Source organism: Neolamprologus brichardi, chromosome 1 (genome assembly GCF_056152115.1).
Source record: "Neolamprologus brichardi isolate AB-2024 chromosome 1, ASM5615211v1, whole genome shotgun sequence".
NCBI lineage: Eukaryota > Metazoa > Chordata > Actinopteri > Cichliformes > Cichlidae > Neolamprologus > Neolamprologus brichardi.
The window spans coordinates 2,735,977-2,750,917 of NC_142104.1; the positions used below are offsets into that span (position 1 = coordinate 2,735,977).

Genomic DNA, 14,941 nt, shown 5'->3' on the forward strand with positions numbered 1-14,941 from the left:
AAACTAACGTGAGACATGAAAGGAAACAACATTCAAAGTAAAACAGGAAAAAAACCTATACCATAAAAAACTAATGAAATCTTTTTCATTTCCTACAAAACAAGAAGTCAAGTTTTCAAAAATGTGTTCATCAGCACACCGATACCGACTCTTACTTTGGACAGAGATGCCACAACTGGTAGCGACTGAATCCTCTGAGACATCTTGACCCAAAGCACAGCAGGACAACTGCTCCTCTTCCTCCACACCAACATCACTGTTCTCTCTGAGGAGACAAAGGGAAAATTATTATTACCAGTACAACTGTCAAAGTGACCCAAGTGACTCACACGCAGGTCTCCAATTGTTTACAGTGCATTCATCTGTAGTGAATAGTGAAGCACAGTTCAAAAAGACAACAGGACGAGTTGATGCCTTAGTTAAAGGTACAGCTGCACAAACTAAGTTCAAACCTGATCCTTTTCTATGCAGAGCTCTTCTCTAAGGTCAAACGTGTTTTTCTCAAGGTTTCCCACCCAATGACTGCTTTCAGTTTGTCACGTTAGGTGCAGTGTGGAAGATTATTCCATGATCAATGGTCTTTGATCAATGATTGTTGATCAATGGTCATGACAAATTGCATATTAATGATCAAGGAACTGACGTCACAGCCAGTGGGCTGGTTTCAGTCATTGTGCAAATGTACTGTTTATAAGACTGGAAACCTGCAGTCAGCTGTGTGTGGCCACCCAACAATTTAGTGTTGATGGAGCTGAGTCATCTTGTGCCAGAACAAGGAAGGGAAAATGCAGCTTTTTTCCTTCTGCTGTCTTTCTCAAACTGAGCAAAACTATGATGTGGGAGAAGTGGAACTGCTAGCTTTCCTTGGAAGGATGGTGTTATTAACGGGAGGGAGCACAACACCTGCTCATTGTTCATCGTTTGACTGACCACAAGCATCTTGCATATCTCACAGCAGCCACTCAAGACAAGCCAGGTGGGCCCTCTTCTTTGCTTGGTTCAACTGTGTTATGATCTATAGACCCGGCAACCCAAAACGTGAAACCCAACACTTTGTCCCGTCAATTCTCAACTTCTGATGCCACGGCAGAGGAGACCATTATTTTCCCGCCCTCCTGCATTGTTTGTTTGCTGTACTAAGAGATTGAGTCATTTTCTGCAATGCATAGCGGGACACATGTCCCAGATGTTGAACTTCACATCATATCATGCTTTGTAGATACTTGCAAATCTCTATAATATTAAAGCTTGGCATTCTACACTAAAAAGCTATGAAACCCTGAAAAAGAACCAGCTGTTTTTCTGTACTCTTTAAATTAAAATATTGACCATTATTAGCTGCAAAGGCCTTCGATAACGGATTTGCACAGGGCAGATGTGTTCAGGTGAAAATGTATGACTATATTATGCTAAGCTTTTGAGGATCTTAATGTCTTTTTCCTTTTTGGCAGTTTTGTTCGCTGACTGTGGCAGATCAATACTGAACTATAGATTAAAAGTCTTCATGTAACAGGAAAGTTTTTCAGCTGCATTATTCACTTGGAAACTCAATCTCTGATTTTCAGAATCCATTTGTTCCATTCCAATCATATTACCTTTATTATGATAAAGGCTTCGGCATGTTCACCTACCAGTTTGAGTTCTACCCAAACAACCACTTCCAGAGAATGATTGATCCAAATTCATACCCTCTGCAGTATAACGTAGGAGAGAAGGTTTAGGAGATAGATGAGTCCACAATGAGAGTTGAGATTGACAAATCGTCCTTCTGTGGACTCCACGAGGATCACCTGCGTCTCAGTGAACCCAGCAACACCCTCTGCAGCCTGGAGAGATACTCCAACAGTCCTCACGTCATCGGCATCATCCCCCTAAGCACTCAAATTGAGGTAACGAGGGCTCATTTGTGTCAACACACACAAATTCATACCCTCTGCAGTATAACGTAGGAGAGAAGGTTTACATGGAGATAGATGCCTCCTCTACAGTCAACAACACAAAGTTTTTTGTGGAGTCCTGCAGAGCTTCGCCATATGACAACCCCAACTACCACCCGACCTACTCCATCGTCGAAAAATGGGTAGGCATGAGAACAGGTGGTGCATCAGTGAAGGTTCTCCTGTTTATCTGTTTGTATTGAAGCAGTTACCTGAGTGCCTTTTAGAGTAAAAATTTCTCTCATCTTTAAGAATTTCAGGTGTTATACAGAAGTGGAAGTCCGTAGAATAAGGCTCTTTAAAGGTTTTTAAGGCATCAGGCTATTACTTGAATATTTGTGAATGGCGCTGTATGATGGTTAAACAAGGATTTATGATGAAATTGTAAGTTGTAGTCTCTTTCTTTGCATTGCGCTGTGATCAGATGCCCAGTGCACTTCTGTCAGCCGGTGATCAGCTGATCGCCAGCTGATCACGGGGCCGGGTTTAAAAGGGAGACGCCACCCACCTGTTCGCCGCTCAGACATCGTTCTCCTCATGTCAGAAGCTCCAACTCTTTGCCGACGTCAGTGTCCTTCTGATTCAGCAACCGTGAGTGTTTTTCCTCTCGATTCTTTTTCTGTAACGCCAGTCCGAAGCCACGCTTCGTGCACTGACCGTTACTAGATTAACTGCGTGTCTGTTCCTACCCATCGCTAGCCTTCCCCGCGTTTGGGTCTAACCAGCACGCCACACAGGCACGCCGAATTACCGTGCGTAGTCCGCCCGTTCGTGACAACTTCACTGTTCTAGTTCATTGGTTTGCACGATCAGGTAAAGAATGAGTTTAGACCAGACCTCTAAATACGTTTTACATTGTGGTGCTTGAGCGGCACCATCGACTGGAACCAAATTCCTTGTATGTGTTTGCGCATATACTTGGCCAAAAAGGGGGTTCTGATTCTGATGAATTCTACACCCAAAACTCAAGCCATATCTTTTTAATCTGATTAACTTTATTGCATACTCGCACATCTCGTGCACACATTGCACATTGAACACATTGAACACATTGAAAATGTGTCCATCATGGGGGGTGTTTTTGCAGGAAAAATGCCTGCTTTTATTTAAATGCTATAGTTTGTCATTTGTTGTTTGCTCATGTGGCCAAAGGGCAGATGATGTTTGCTATCAATCACTAGAATCTTCCTTCAGTATGTTTCAGTGAAACTTTCATGATGATTACCTGATGGGTTTCGGCCAAAATTGTTCTTAAGATCAAGATTGTATTTGCTGTTTTACAGATAATACCAGCAACAGACTGAGAGGGCAGCTATTATGCTTATAAGTTAATGATTAAAATTGTTATTTCATTGGCTGGGAATACATCCTCACATTAGGTTTGACAGCATTTCCAGTTTTGGCTGAAGCATGAACTGAGGCTGCAGTTTGGGGAAGACCTCAGAGGAGGCTGGCTCCCGGGCCGGGCAGATCTCCATCAACAGCTTGTAGCGCTGCGGGAAGCTAAATAAATAATCTCCATTTAAATCTGGGATGTCCACTTAATGTAAATTCAGATTTTCCATCAGAATTTTTACGTGCAGCACTTGGATACTGAGAGATTTGAGGTTGAGCGACACGCACAGCCAAAAGTTTCACTTGCATTCAGGTATACATCAGCTGTTCAGTATGTGAAGCAGGAAACCCCAACACCAGGTGCTCACAGGGATGCATCAACTCCACGTCAAACGCTCACCACCACTCCCACTGCTGAAAGAGAGGGGCTGTCATGCAGACTGCACAGCACTTAATTTCCCAGGGTCCCCTGTGCTTGAAGAGGTCAGCAGACATCAGCAGGAGTGCAGGTATGGAAACAGAGTCGGCTGCTTTGTTTTAGTCACTGTAACTTTGGATAACGCTGAATTAAAACGGATCTTCTCTTGTTTCCAGGGAACGCCATGAACCTGAACCTGGTCTTCATCGCTGGATGTCTTCTTGCTGCCGTCGCTATGATCTGTGGCGTGCTCACGTTGAGCGCCGAAACATCAATGGTCAGATACCGAGCTTTGTCCTCAACTGAAAGTTAAAACCCTTCATGTGCTCCAGTGGATGAGATGAAATTATTTAGCTCAGCCTGCAGTCTGAGTCTGAGTGTTCATGTATCTTCTCATGTGTGAATTAACTGATGAAAAGCAATTATTTTCTATCAGTTATTATTAGAATATTACACAGCTTTGGGTGCATAAGTTTGATTTTTAAATCTATAGATTTACAGAATAATTTGAAATGAATAAATCCTGATTATTGATCCTGATCAAAGATTTATAGAATAATGAAACTCTTTTATTACTGTTTTTGTCCATGTTTACTTTCACCTGTCGACTGTGTGGCTCAAAGTCACAAGTGACATTTACACAACATATACTTCATACCACAGTTTCACAAACTGTGAAACAAGCTAACAAAAAGGTTGTTTGTGCTGCTTCTTCCTGCAGGTCTCTCTTGGAAATGAGGATATTTTTCCTTCTGATTAAATAAAGATGAAAAAAAAAAAAACTGCTTCTGTCTGAGAAACGTGGAATCCAGTAATTGTGACACATACTTCCATCTGTAACACATTTCTTACCAATCTGTAATCTTGGATTAATGTTTGTAATATTATATCAATGTCAAGCTTAAACGACGTCACACACAGAAGTCTCTGAAATCATCAGAATATGTAGCAAAAGTTCTAAAAGTTCACATTTCTTTTTTCTCTTTGTGTCAATATTGATAAACTTCTTACAATGTAACTGGTAACGATGTTACCACAGCAACCCAAATCAGCTGTTCCTTTCCTTCTCCACAGTAATCGTGGTTACACGTCTTTTCTGTCCAATGTGGCCTTTTTGGTCTCGAGTGTAACCTAAGGTTGCATCGTTTGTTTCCATTCATTGATTGCAGTGACAGTGACATATTTACTTACTTTAAGAGAGAGTTCTTCACTTAAACACAAAACGTCAGTTTTTGTGTGATTGAAGGTTTCCCAGCAGGTCAGTAAATACAGAACACTTGGTTATAAAGATTTTATGTTATTACCCAAAACTACACAGCAGGTAATCTGTCAGGTGAAACAATCAGCTGACTGACGGTCCTCACAGAGGACAGACCTCCAACTGATTCACCACGTCTGATGGGAGCGGATGCTCTTCAGTCTGGAAGAGAAGACAAACACACACAGACAGTGAAGAAGACGGTTCAAGGTGCTTTGCATACGACACTAAATTCAGTTTTTAAAAATAAAAGCATCTGTTTACTAAACGTAAACACAACACTCCCCAGACACCAGATTATTACCCCTCTAATACAGCGGTCCCCAACCCCCGGGTCTCGGACCGGTACCGGTCCGTGAGTCGTTTGGTACCGGGCCGGAGAGTTGAGGCTCAGGTGTGAAATGTTTGGTTTTCAGGGTTTTTATTTCAGCGTTATTTTGTTATCGTTTTTATCGTTTACTCGGTTTTCCTGGGTCTTTTCACGAGTGTTAGGAATAAATTTTCTTTTTTTCGGTACCGGTACTAGTTTTATTTTGTTGTATTTATCCGCGACACCTTAAAGGCCGGTCTGTGAAAATATTGTCGGGCATAAACCGGTCCGTGGCGCAAAAAAGGTTGGAGACCGCTGCTCTAAGAGATCTGATAAATAAAAATGATATCAGAAACAGAAGAGCAGATAAAAACAAACTATGTTCTTAAGTGAACGCAGTGAGTTTCTGGATTATGGATTTAAAACGTTTTGGTGGAAACAAAAAAAAAGAGAGAAAAACTCTAAATATTGTTAATAATGATTGTTTTGCACACAGCTTCTGACTTACATCAGCACTTTATAACAAACTAATTTCCAAGTGTCTCCTATTCCATCAGGGTCATCTTTCGATGCTCTGACAGGTGACCTCTGACCTTTTTAGCAGCTCGTCTGTCGACACCTGTCCGTCTTCACCTTCCTGCTCGCCGGCTCCTCCTCCTCGCTCTTCTTCGGCTGCTTCTTTGTGCTTGTGCTTCTTGTGTTTCTTCTTCTGTAAAGAAAAAAGAGGTCACAGCTTCAGCGTGAGGAAGGAGTCATTTTATCTGATCTGATCCTTACTCTTCGTTTTCTACCTTCTTTTCCTTCTTGTGTTTGTAATGCTTCTTTTTCTTGTGTTTCTTCTCTTTGCTCTTCTTGCCCGTTTTAACCTCCTTGATTGGAGGGCGCATGGAGGCGGCGCCTCCTCTGACTAAACACAGGAACAACAGGCAGGTTATTAATCCTCCAGCAACGCTTTTACAAAGCAGGATGCACTTAATGAAGTCGATGAACAGACGCTCTAGCTCTACACACTGAAGGTAGATCGATTCACATGAATGTAACCCAGCTGAGCTGATCACAGAGAGATTGCTGCATCTATAAAAACAATGTCCACGCAAGGGAAACCACGTGACTGGGTCACGGTGAATAAACTTGAGTTGTCTGTTGTTGATCTGGTGGGTGACACTCACTCAGAGCAGCCGAGGGAGGCGGCAGCTTCGGCCCAAACTCCTCCTCTTCCTGTTCGGAGGCCTGAGTGGAAACTGCTGCTTCTGAAGGAGCCGAGAAGAGTTGACAGAGTTACGCTCGACAGGGACGTGAGATTAGAAGAAAGGTTAAGGTGATTCAGCAAACTCAGAGTACCTGCTTGGTGACTGGAGGAGGTGGTGGCTGAGGAGGAGGTGGTGGCTGAGGAGGAGGAGGGGATGCTGAAGAGGTTCAGTGACTCCGAGTCCACTTTTCCTTCATCCTCCTTTGTCACCTTTTCTTCCTCCTCATCGCTGCTCCCCCCCTCTGATGAAGAGGAGGACTTCTCATCGGAGGAGCTGGCAAAGATGGCCTTAAACAGACATGCAGGTCTTCCAGGAGACTAAACGCTGTTTGCTTTCCAAATTTCCATAAAATGATTTTTAACATTTCTCTGGTGAATTATCAGAAAACAGATTAAACATCCAGGGTACCAATGATATTGTAAGATCCAGACCTACATTAAAACAGAGAAACCCCCTGTGAACAAGCACTTTGGTACGGAGCCCCGCAGGGGACATGGGAGAAAAAAAATTAAGACGGAAATTTGCGAGATCTCGCAAAACAAACTCGGGATCGCGCAAAAGTTTTAGCCGCATTCTTCCCGTTAGCTCGAAGCTAACGGGAGGTCGAGACCTACTACAGCCGGGAGGAACACCGCTTTCCCGGCACATCGTGGCTCGACCTCCTGGTCGGCTTCGAGCCAGCGTCCGAAGAATGTGGCTAAAACTTTTGCGAGATCTCACAAAAGTTTTGCGAGATCTCGCAAAAGTTTTGCGAGATCTCGCAAAAGTTTTGCGAGATCCCGAGTTTGTTATGCGAGATCTCGCAAAAGTCCGTCTTAATTATTTTTTCTCCCATGTCCCCTGCGGGGCTCCGTACTTTGGTGACAGTGGGAAGGAAAACCTAAATTTTCGCAGGAAGAAACCTCCAGCAGACCCAGGCTCAGAGATGGTGAGCACGGTGAGGGTGAGAGGAGAAAGACAGGACAAAAAAAGAAAGAAAGAAAAGCTCAAGGAGCAAAAACTTCCTAAAAACTTCTGGCCGGGACTGTGAGTGAAAATACTTGTGAACCTTGGAGGAAGCAGCCACCAACTTCCTGTCAGCACTCACTGACACATCTGTCACCCAATCACTGTGGCCCTGATGGGGGGAAAAGCAAAATCAGGAGTTAAGTGTCTAAAAGAACACGACCAGAAACATCAGGATGTCTTCACACAGCCGAGTTTAATCACCTTCAGCACGAGAGTCTGAGAGAGAGACGACAAATCCCAGAGAGCAACAGTCCCGTCGTAGGAGGCGGACACCAGGAGGTTCGCTGAGGAAACACAACAGGAAGTGATTTTAGGCAAACATTATGAGGAAGAACTGAGCATGTTCCAGTACCTGCAGAAAAACACATCAGCTCAGTGAGCAGTGCTTGCTTTCTAAACAGTAAACAGCACGACGGACTCTAAGGTGCTGACATTTCTTACAAATCTTAAGCCGTGCAACCACCAGAGGTCTAAACCACCTGACCTCTGATCCTTTAGATCTGCTTCTTAACGAGGGCAGAAAACATACTTACAGCACACGACACGATGAGCTTTGTTCATTTTCATTCGTAAAAATTAGCTAAATCCTAATGCATAAATAATTAAATAGTTAAAAATACACATTAAAAGAACTCTTTTGTCCATACGTGGATTTAGCAAGTGTTCATCGATCAAACTCCGCCTCTTGCTCGTAGTTCAGCACAAATGTTACTGGAGAATCTGAGGACGTCAGCTGAGGACACCTGCTTGCTCAGAGGTCTCACCGTCAGCAGCGGCGAGGCAGCAGGCACTCACGCTGCCTTCGTGGCCTCCCTGCAGCGGCGTCCCGCCGTGAGATCGGAACCCCCCCGCCTGCAGGTCCCACAGCTTCAGCGTCTTGTCCCACGACGCCGTGCACAGGAAGTGCCCGTTGCTGGTGAAGCAGCAGGCTGAGACGACGTTTCCATGGTTACTGATTGCGAGAATGTAAACAAGAACAAGCGCACAGGGGGGCTCCTCTGAGGGTCTGAAAATTGTCATCAAACTTTTGTGAATCTGATAAATATCTGAGACTTCAGAGTGTCTCACGCTGAAGACAAAAGCCACACAGCGTGAGAGGAGCTCAGAGCGTTTACAGGTCACTGAAATGCTTCACCTGTCGATGGACACGGTGGTTTTCTGCGCCCGCAGGTCCCACAGTTTGATGCTGCGGTCTGCAGAGACGGTAGCCACTCGCTGGCTCTGAGGGTCGAACCGACATCGAGTGACGCAGGAGCGGTGAAGATCTGATCGGCAAAGCAAACACACGCTCACTGACGCTCACAGGAGTATTATTGCCGACCGGGCAACACGCGACCTGTCCTACCGCTGACGTGGTGCAGCATCTGTCCGCTGGCGGCGTCGCAGATGGAAACGCCATTCTGAGGATTTACAGCGCAAACGACCAGCCGGCCGTCAGACGAGGAGCTGCAGGAGGTCAGCAGGCCGAGCTGCCTCGATTTCCACTGCGACAAAGATCATAAAAATGAGTCAAACTCAGAAAAGCAAAAAGACCAAATTTATTCCATGTGTGTGAAAGAGCAGAAACGTGTGTGCGCAGAGAAATGTGTGCAGCGAATCACAGGAAGGTTGCTGGTTTGAAACTCCAGGAGCGTGACAGCAGACGTTACCAGAGTGAGTCCGGTCTCGAGGTCCCAGGCCACCATCTTCTTATCCCAGGACACTGTGACCATCCTGACACACAGAGCAAACGTTTCATTCACAGGTGCACTCGAGTTACTACATGGAAGTTTCTGCATTGTTGTTTTTTGTGAACTTTATGTTTTTTTCATCAGTGTGAGAGATTACATGAAGCCTTACGGGTCCATTGACGATGAATAAGTCATCGATTAATTCACAAAGATGTTTTTTCCTCAAAGAAATGAAGAAAAACTTCATCTATCATCAGATAAAGGTGCAAAAATTGCTACTTTTTGTATTACAAATCTCAGAAAGTCAACTTTTACAAGTCTACTTGACTTTACAGTCTTGGTAACAGCGAATCTTCACCAGCTGGTGGAGCTTACAGTTCCAGTGGCAGTGACGGGGAGCTCACGGGAACTCATTTTTCCAAATATTCAGACATTGCAGTAATCGAGAGCCTGCTTCCCTATTTCACATGTTCTGGGCATGTCCAAAACTGGGTAGCTTTTGGAAAAGCATATTTGAAACCATGTCCAACATATTTGGTGTTCCAATTGCACCCTGCCCGTTTATAGCTATTTTTGGGGTGACGCCTTGTGATGCCAGTCTTTCCAAATCACACTCTGATCTTCTGGGCTTTTGCACTCTTTTGGCCCGTAGAATGATATTATTGAAATGGAAAGAGCCACTTCCACCTGTATATGGGCGATGGGTTAAGGATGTCATGTACTATACTCAGCTGGAAAAGATCCGCTACACTGTAAAAGGTTCGGAGGTTTTATGACACATGGCAACCTTTTCTTACTTACTTTGAAAGATTAAGTCCTGATACTATCGCTTAATGTGCGTGTGAGTGGGGTTTTTGTTGTTGTTGTTGTTGTTTTTTTTGTTGTTGTTTTCCCTTGCTGTTGTTCATTTATTTTATTATTTACTTTGTATCTGTAATTTTCTTTTCTTTTATCTCTTCTTTCCTCTCTGGCTGGGTTTTAGTTACACTGTTCTGGATGGGTGGGGGGGGGGGGGGGGGGGGGGGGCACGACTGTTTGTTAATATTGCTGTAATTGTTGTTGGAAGCAATTCTTTGATCAATAAAAAGACCCTGATATAAAAAAAAAAAAGACATTGCAGTAATCGACTACAAGGCCAGCTGCACAAATAACTGAAGAAATGTTTTAATGTTGACCTGTACACCGCCAACTTCTAACGCTACTTCTGTAAATGTTGGCAGAAGTTCATCTCACCCTTTCTTTTACACCAAATCACTTCTGCCTCACTTGAAAAGACCCGACAGCTCAGCTTTGACTAAGACAAAAGGAATACAGGTGGAAAGATTTTGGCTTCCAGGTCATAATGTTTGCAAAATTCAAAAGAGAAATCATCTGCTCTCAGCTGCAGGATCATAACCTAGCTGAATTTAAAGCTAACGTGGAACCCACCTGTTGCTGTTTGGGATCAGAGCACACTCAGTGATGGCTTTACTGTGAACTCCATCAAACGTCCTCAGAGGCTGACAGCTCCCCACATCCTACACGGGTCAGAGGTCAACCAGGAAGAGTGAATATGGAACAACCTTCTGATGATTTATTCCGAAACTTTCTGTGGAATGAATTCATCGGAAAACTGATCTACAGAGAGGCTGTTCAGTCAAACACGGATTCTGAGATTCTACAGACTGATGTGGACACACAAAAACACAGAGGTTCTCTCAGGGTTTGCAGAAGAGCGTCTCTCAGCACACAACCTTGAAGAAGATGGGTTAAAGCAGCAGAAGACCACACGGGGAGCCACGCCTGTCCGCTAAGAACAAGAAGCTGAAGCTACAGTTTACACATGCTCACCAAAATAAGACAATAAAAAAACTGGAACTGTCTGATCTTCTGTATTTCTTGTTGGGACTTTGAGACGGTGGGACTGATCCATCCTGCCTTGTGTCCTGATCTCAGGCTGCTGGTAGTTTAAGAGTGTAGAGTTATGTTCACTTTGGTGTCAACTTAGCATCATTTAAACATCATTTAAACTCCACAGCATACCCGAGTGTTGTTGCTGACTATTTCCATGCCTATTTGACCACAGTGCACCATCTTCTGATGGCTCCTTCCAGCCACAAAGCTCAAATCGTCTCACACTGGTTTCTTGAACATGACGATGAGTTAACTGTAGTCCAATGGCCTCCACAGAACTTTGGGGATGTGGTGCAACAGGAGATTCAAAGTGCCAAGTATCTCCTGGTCGCAGCAGATGGCCCCGCCCCTCCCTGAGCCTGGTTCTGTCGGAGGTTTCTTCCTGTTAAAAGGAAGTTTTTCTTTCCCACTGTCACCAAAGTGCTTGCTCATAGGGGGTCATATGATTGTTGGCTTTTTCTATGCATCTATTACTGTAGGATCTACCTTACAATATAAAGCGCCTTGAGGCGACTGTTGTTGTGATTTGGCGCTGTATAAATAAAACTGAATTGAACTGACATTAGAAACTCGAGTGTAGACCAACCCTAAAATCAAAACAGGCACATAAACTTATAAAAACTGCCGACCATGACAGCAGCTTACCCAGAGGACAGCGGTGCAGTCTGAGGAGCAGCTCAGGATGCAGCGATTGTCGCAGCAGACTCGAGCTGTGGTCACAGCATCGCTGTGAGCTTGCAACACCTTCACTGGGATCTGCAGACACAGGTTATACAGCAAACTAGCAGAGGACCATTGAGGAAAAAGATAGAAGACTGACATCTACTGTACAAAGAACATCCATGCAGTGGTTGCCCAGTATAATTATGGACCAGCTTCGGACAGCAATATATTTTGGGCTACTGGAGCTCAAATTCTAAGCTTTGGTTTTAAATGAATGCTTGTTTTGCAATAGCTGAATGAACAGGAGAAAGTGGGATCTTACCGCACATAGAACCCAGACAGAGAAATAGCAGTAAGATTTGGTGCTGCAGATAAAAATATAGAGTTGATGATGTGCATTTCCCTACTTTAAAATGAGGGCGGAACGGCTCAAAGCCAGTTTGCATGTTTGGCCCTCCCCTCTGACTCACTCAATGACCCGTGGCTGCCCTATCACCTAAAAGCCATTTAGGTTGGGGTTTCTGTGTCTTACTGTCCCGTGAAGGTCTTTCTTATGTCCCCAGATGATTTTTAAGGGAAACTTTCCCAACCAGCTTAGAGGCATCAATGTCAAACATGAAATAAAGGCAGGCTAGTGCAAGATAAGCCATTTTACCTGGTTTTGCAATACACATGCAACTCTGCCAATCAGAGTCACTTTTACAAATAGTTTTCAGACTCATCTTACAACATTAATCTGCACATAACAGTAACAGCACAGATTTTTAAACATTATTTACAGACCCTTTATTATGACGCTCACGCTGGTGAATCCTAATTTTGAAACGTTCATTTGGTTGATCCAGTGGCGCCTTGAGGTTGTTCACTAATCTGCCCATGTTTCTATTAGCTCTCCTTATGTTTTGTAAATGAAATCTTAAGCTCGATAAAAACGTCAATACATCAAAGATAAAAGTAGCGACCTCGGTATTGCACTGTACTTAGATTCTAGGAATTCTAATAGTGCTTTACTATTACCTGAACTTTATAATAACTGTTACAGAATTACTGGAAGTTACAGAATAAATATGCCTGCTCCATCTCAGTCAGACTGTCGGGATCAGACGCTCTAAAATAACTTTGCTCTCGTGAAGTGCTTCAGACCAAGAGAAGACAAACCTCACATGCAAGTGAACGCATCACGCTAACGTTAGCCACCGAGCTAACGTTAGCTCCGAAACACGTTTCGGTTTACCTGAGACTCCGAGCTCCACGCTTCTCTCTCCTCTTCTCCGCCTTCCGAAGGCTCCTCCGCTGACAAAGGGTCGATGTTCCTTGACGCCATTTTTCGGTACAAATAAAACTTGTCGTTTAGCCAAACGCCACATTAGCTAATGACAGTTACCGTGGCAACAGCCTCACAAGCGAAATTTGGTGCATTCGGGGGCGGTGGGAGATATGATAATTAGTTGATAATTAGATTTTTGATGGAAACGGAAACAAGCAAAATACGCACTTTGACAGTTAATGATAATTATACTACTGTTTAACACTGCGTGTTTCAGTTTGAGTTAATCTAATTATGGTTCTGTGAAATAACACTCAATGATTTTCAGAGTTCAGTCAGACTGATCTCAGTTATGTCCATGATCACCTCTGTATGAAAGCTTTAGTCATATTTAAGGGCAATATCACCAAAATACAGTAAAAGATCTCCTCCTTGAATGTTTCAGATAAAATGGACGAAAATATATGCAGTAAATATTCTTTTATTGGAGAGAAAACTGTGCAGTATAATTTACTTGAGATGTTGAAGATATGAGAGCATTAAACAGGCTGATGTTTGGGTAAGAGGCTCTGACAGGAGAGAGAGATGATACAGAAACATGACATCCTTATAAAATACTGACACACTTTATGAACGGTCAACTTTTCACAGCTCTTTGAACTTCATATTTAAATGAGCTGCATACTTTTCCCACTGAAACCAGCACAATCCCTCTGTGATGAAAACAATATTTGAACTAAATATACTGTGGATAAATCAAAGCATTATCAAAGTTGTCCGTGGTTCCCTTATTTTTCCTTCTTTCCCTGTCAGATCCTGTCCTGCAGGATAAACATGACTGAGTGGTTCCCTGTATGCAGCTGTTACAGTTTGTGTTGGAGATACTTCTGCAAATACAGGAAGCAAATATCTAAAAACTGTTTTTTACCAGTCCGTCAACTACAGAGAGCTGTCTGTTGTCCCCCTGTTCTCCTCTATATCTCTCAGCTGATGCTGGCTCCTTTTTCTCCTCCTCTTCCTCACACACTGTCCTGGTGTCTCATCAGGGGTGGAGAGCCTCTGTCACGTCTCCTCTCACCTTCTCAATTCTGACTCTGGACACTTGCAGAAGGAAATCAACCATGGCAGTTAGCAACTAAAGCAGCAAAACTAAAACAGGACACAGGATCCCGCAGAACATTGGTCTTTATAACAAAGGTGACAACTCAGGTTGTTTGATATAAGCCTGACAAAAACAGCAGAGAAACAGGAGGAGGACTTCTCCATCTACTGTCTGTCTCATTATTAGTGGTTTATACAGGATGAGAGCTCTTTTAAGGACAAACTTCAGCACAGCATGGTTGAGTCTGTGTCCTCACCACAGTTCCCGGGCCACATATTTGGTGAACCGTCTCATACATGCCAACCCTCCCGATTTTTCCGGGAGAATCCCGAATTTCAGTGCCCCTCCTGAGAATCTCCCAGAGCCACCATTCTCACTAATTTCTCCCGATTTTCAACCCGGACAACAAAATTGAAAAAACATATAGCAGAATTCATAGCGCGGCCCAGCCAATTCCAGTTTCCAAAAATGGCGGCAGCTTTTAGTTTTAATATTACTCTTATTTCTCTTTCTGGGTCACAAAATAAACTTTTAAAATATTTTCAGGTGAGAATGTAGCTGTGTAAACTTCAAATATCTGAGCCGACCAACACATCGTTTTCAAACCCCCGTGGTCTTTAGGTTAAACATGATATATAAGTCACTTTGATGATGATTTAAAGATATTCTATTCGATTAAATTTAACTTTATTAATCCCTCGGGAGGGGTCCTCTGGGGTTTTCACAAAGCTGAATAAACGTCAAACAGAAAACTGATTAAACAGAAGTGTGAGACGGTGGAGAGTTTAGCGCCCGTTTATATTTTAGATAGCAAGGAGCAGACGGTAGTT

The 14,941-nt window shown here is 43.5% G+C and overlaps 1 protein-coding gene across 5 annotated transcripts; it reads right to left on the reverse strand.

Annotated features, from left to right (window-relative positions):
* Positions 1–243: 243 nt before the first annotated feature.
* On the reverse strand, positions 244–13,129 carry LOC148106263 (uncharacterized). 5 transcript variants are annotated; one of them, XR_015719006.1, is made up of 15 exons: positions 12,977–13,129; positions 11,725–11,835; positions 10,615–10,703; positions 9,118–9,229; positions 8,862–9,000; positions 8,652–8,781; positions 8,281–8,522; positions 7,718–7,800; positions 7,557–7,625; positions 6,600–6,795; positions 6,428–6,505; positions 6,050–6,165; positions 5,852–5,967; positions 4,995–5,110; positions 244–265 (listed from the first exon to the last, which is right to left on the reverse strand). XR_015719006.1 is itself a non-coding variant. In XM_087840243.1 (14 exons), exons 1-14 carry the CDS (start codon positions 13,064–13,066, stop codon positions 5,077–5,079), a joined length of 1,503 nt encoding a protein of 500 aa, XP_087696369.1. In that variant the 5' UTR covers positions 13,067–13,129; the 3' UTR covers positions 4,402–5,076. The 5 variants fall into 5 exon arrangements, 4 of the variants coding, with proteins under 4 accessions (XP_087696369.1, XP_087696269.1, XP_087696332.1 ...); XM_087840243.1 differs by lacking the exon at positions 244–265 and having other exon boundaries at positions 4,402–5,110; positions 8,281–8,468; positions 9,166–9,229; XM_087840143.1 differs by lacking the exon at positions 244–265 and having other exon boundaries at positions 4,402–5,110; positions 6,428–6,502.
* Positions 13,130–14,941: the final 1,812 nt, after the last annotated feature.

Coding starts and splice junctions, on each gene's coding strand:
- LOC148106263 (XM_087840064.1), bottom strand. CDS start 13,066: ATGGCGTCAAGGAACATCGACCCTTTGTCAGCGGAGGAGCCTTCGGAA. Junction 7,801..8,280: donor CTGCCTCGCCGCTGCTGACG/GTGAGACCTCTG, acceptor GTGTTTCCTCAG/CGAACCTCCTGGTGTCCGCC. Junction 5,111..5,851: donor ACAGACGAGCTGCTAAAAAG/GTCAGAGGTCAC, acceptor CTTCTCTTCCAG/ACTGAAGAGCATCCGCTCCC.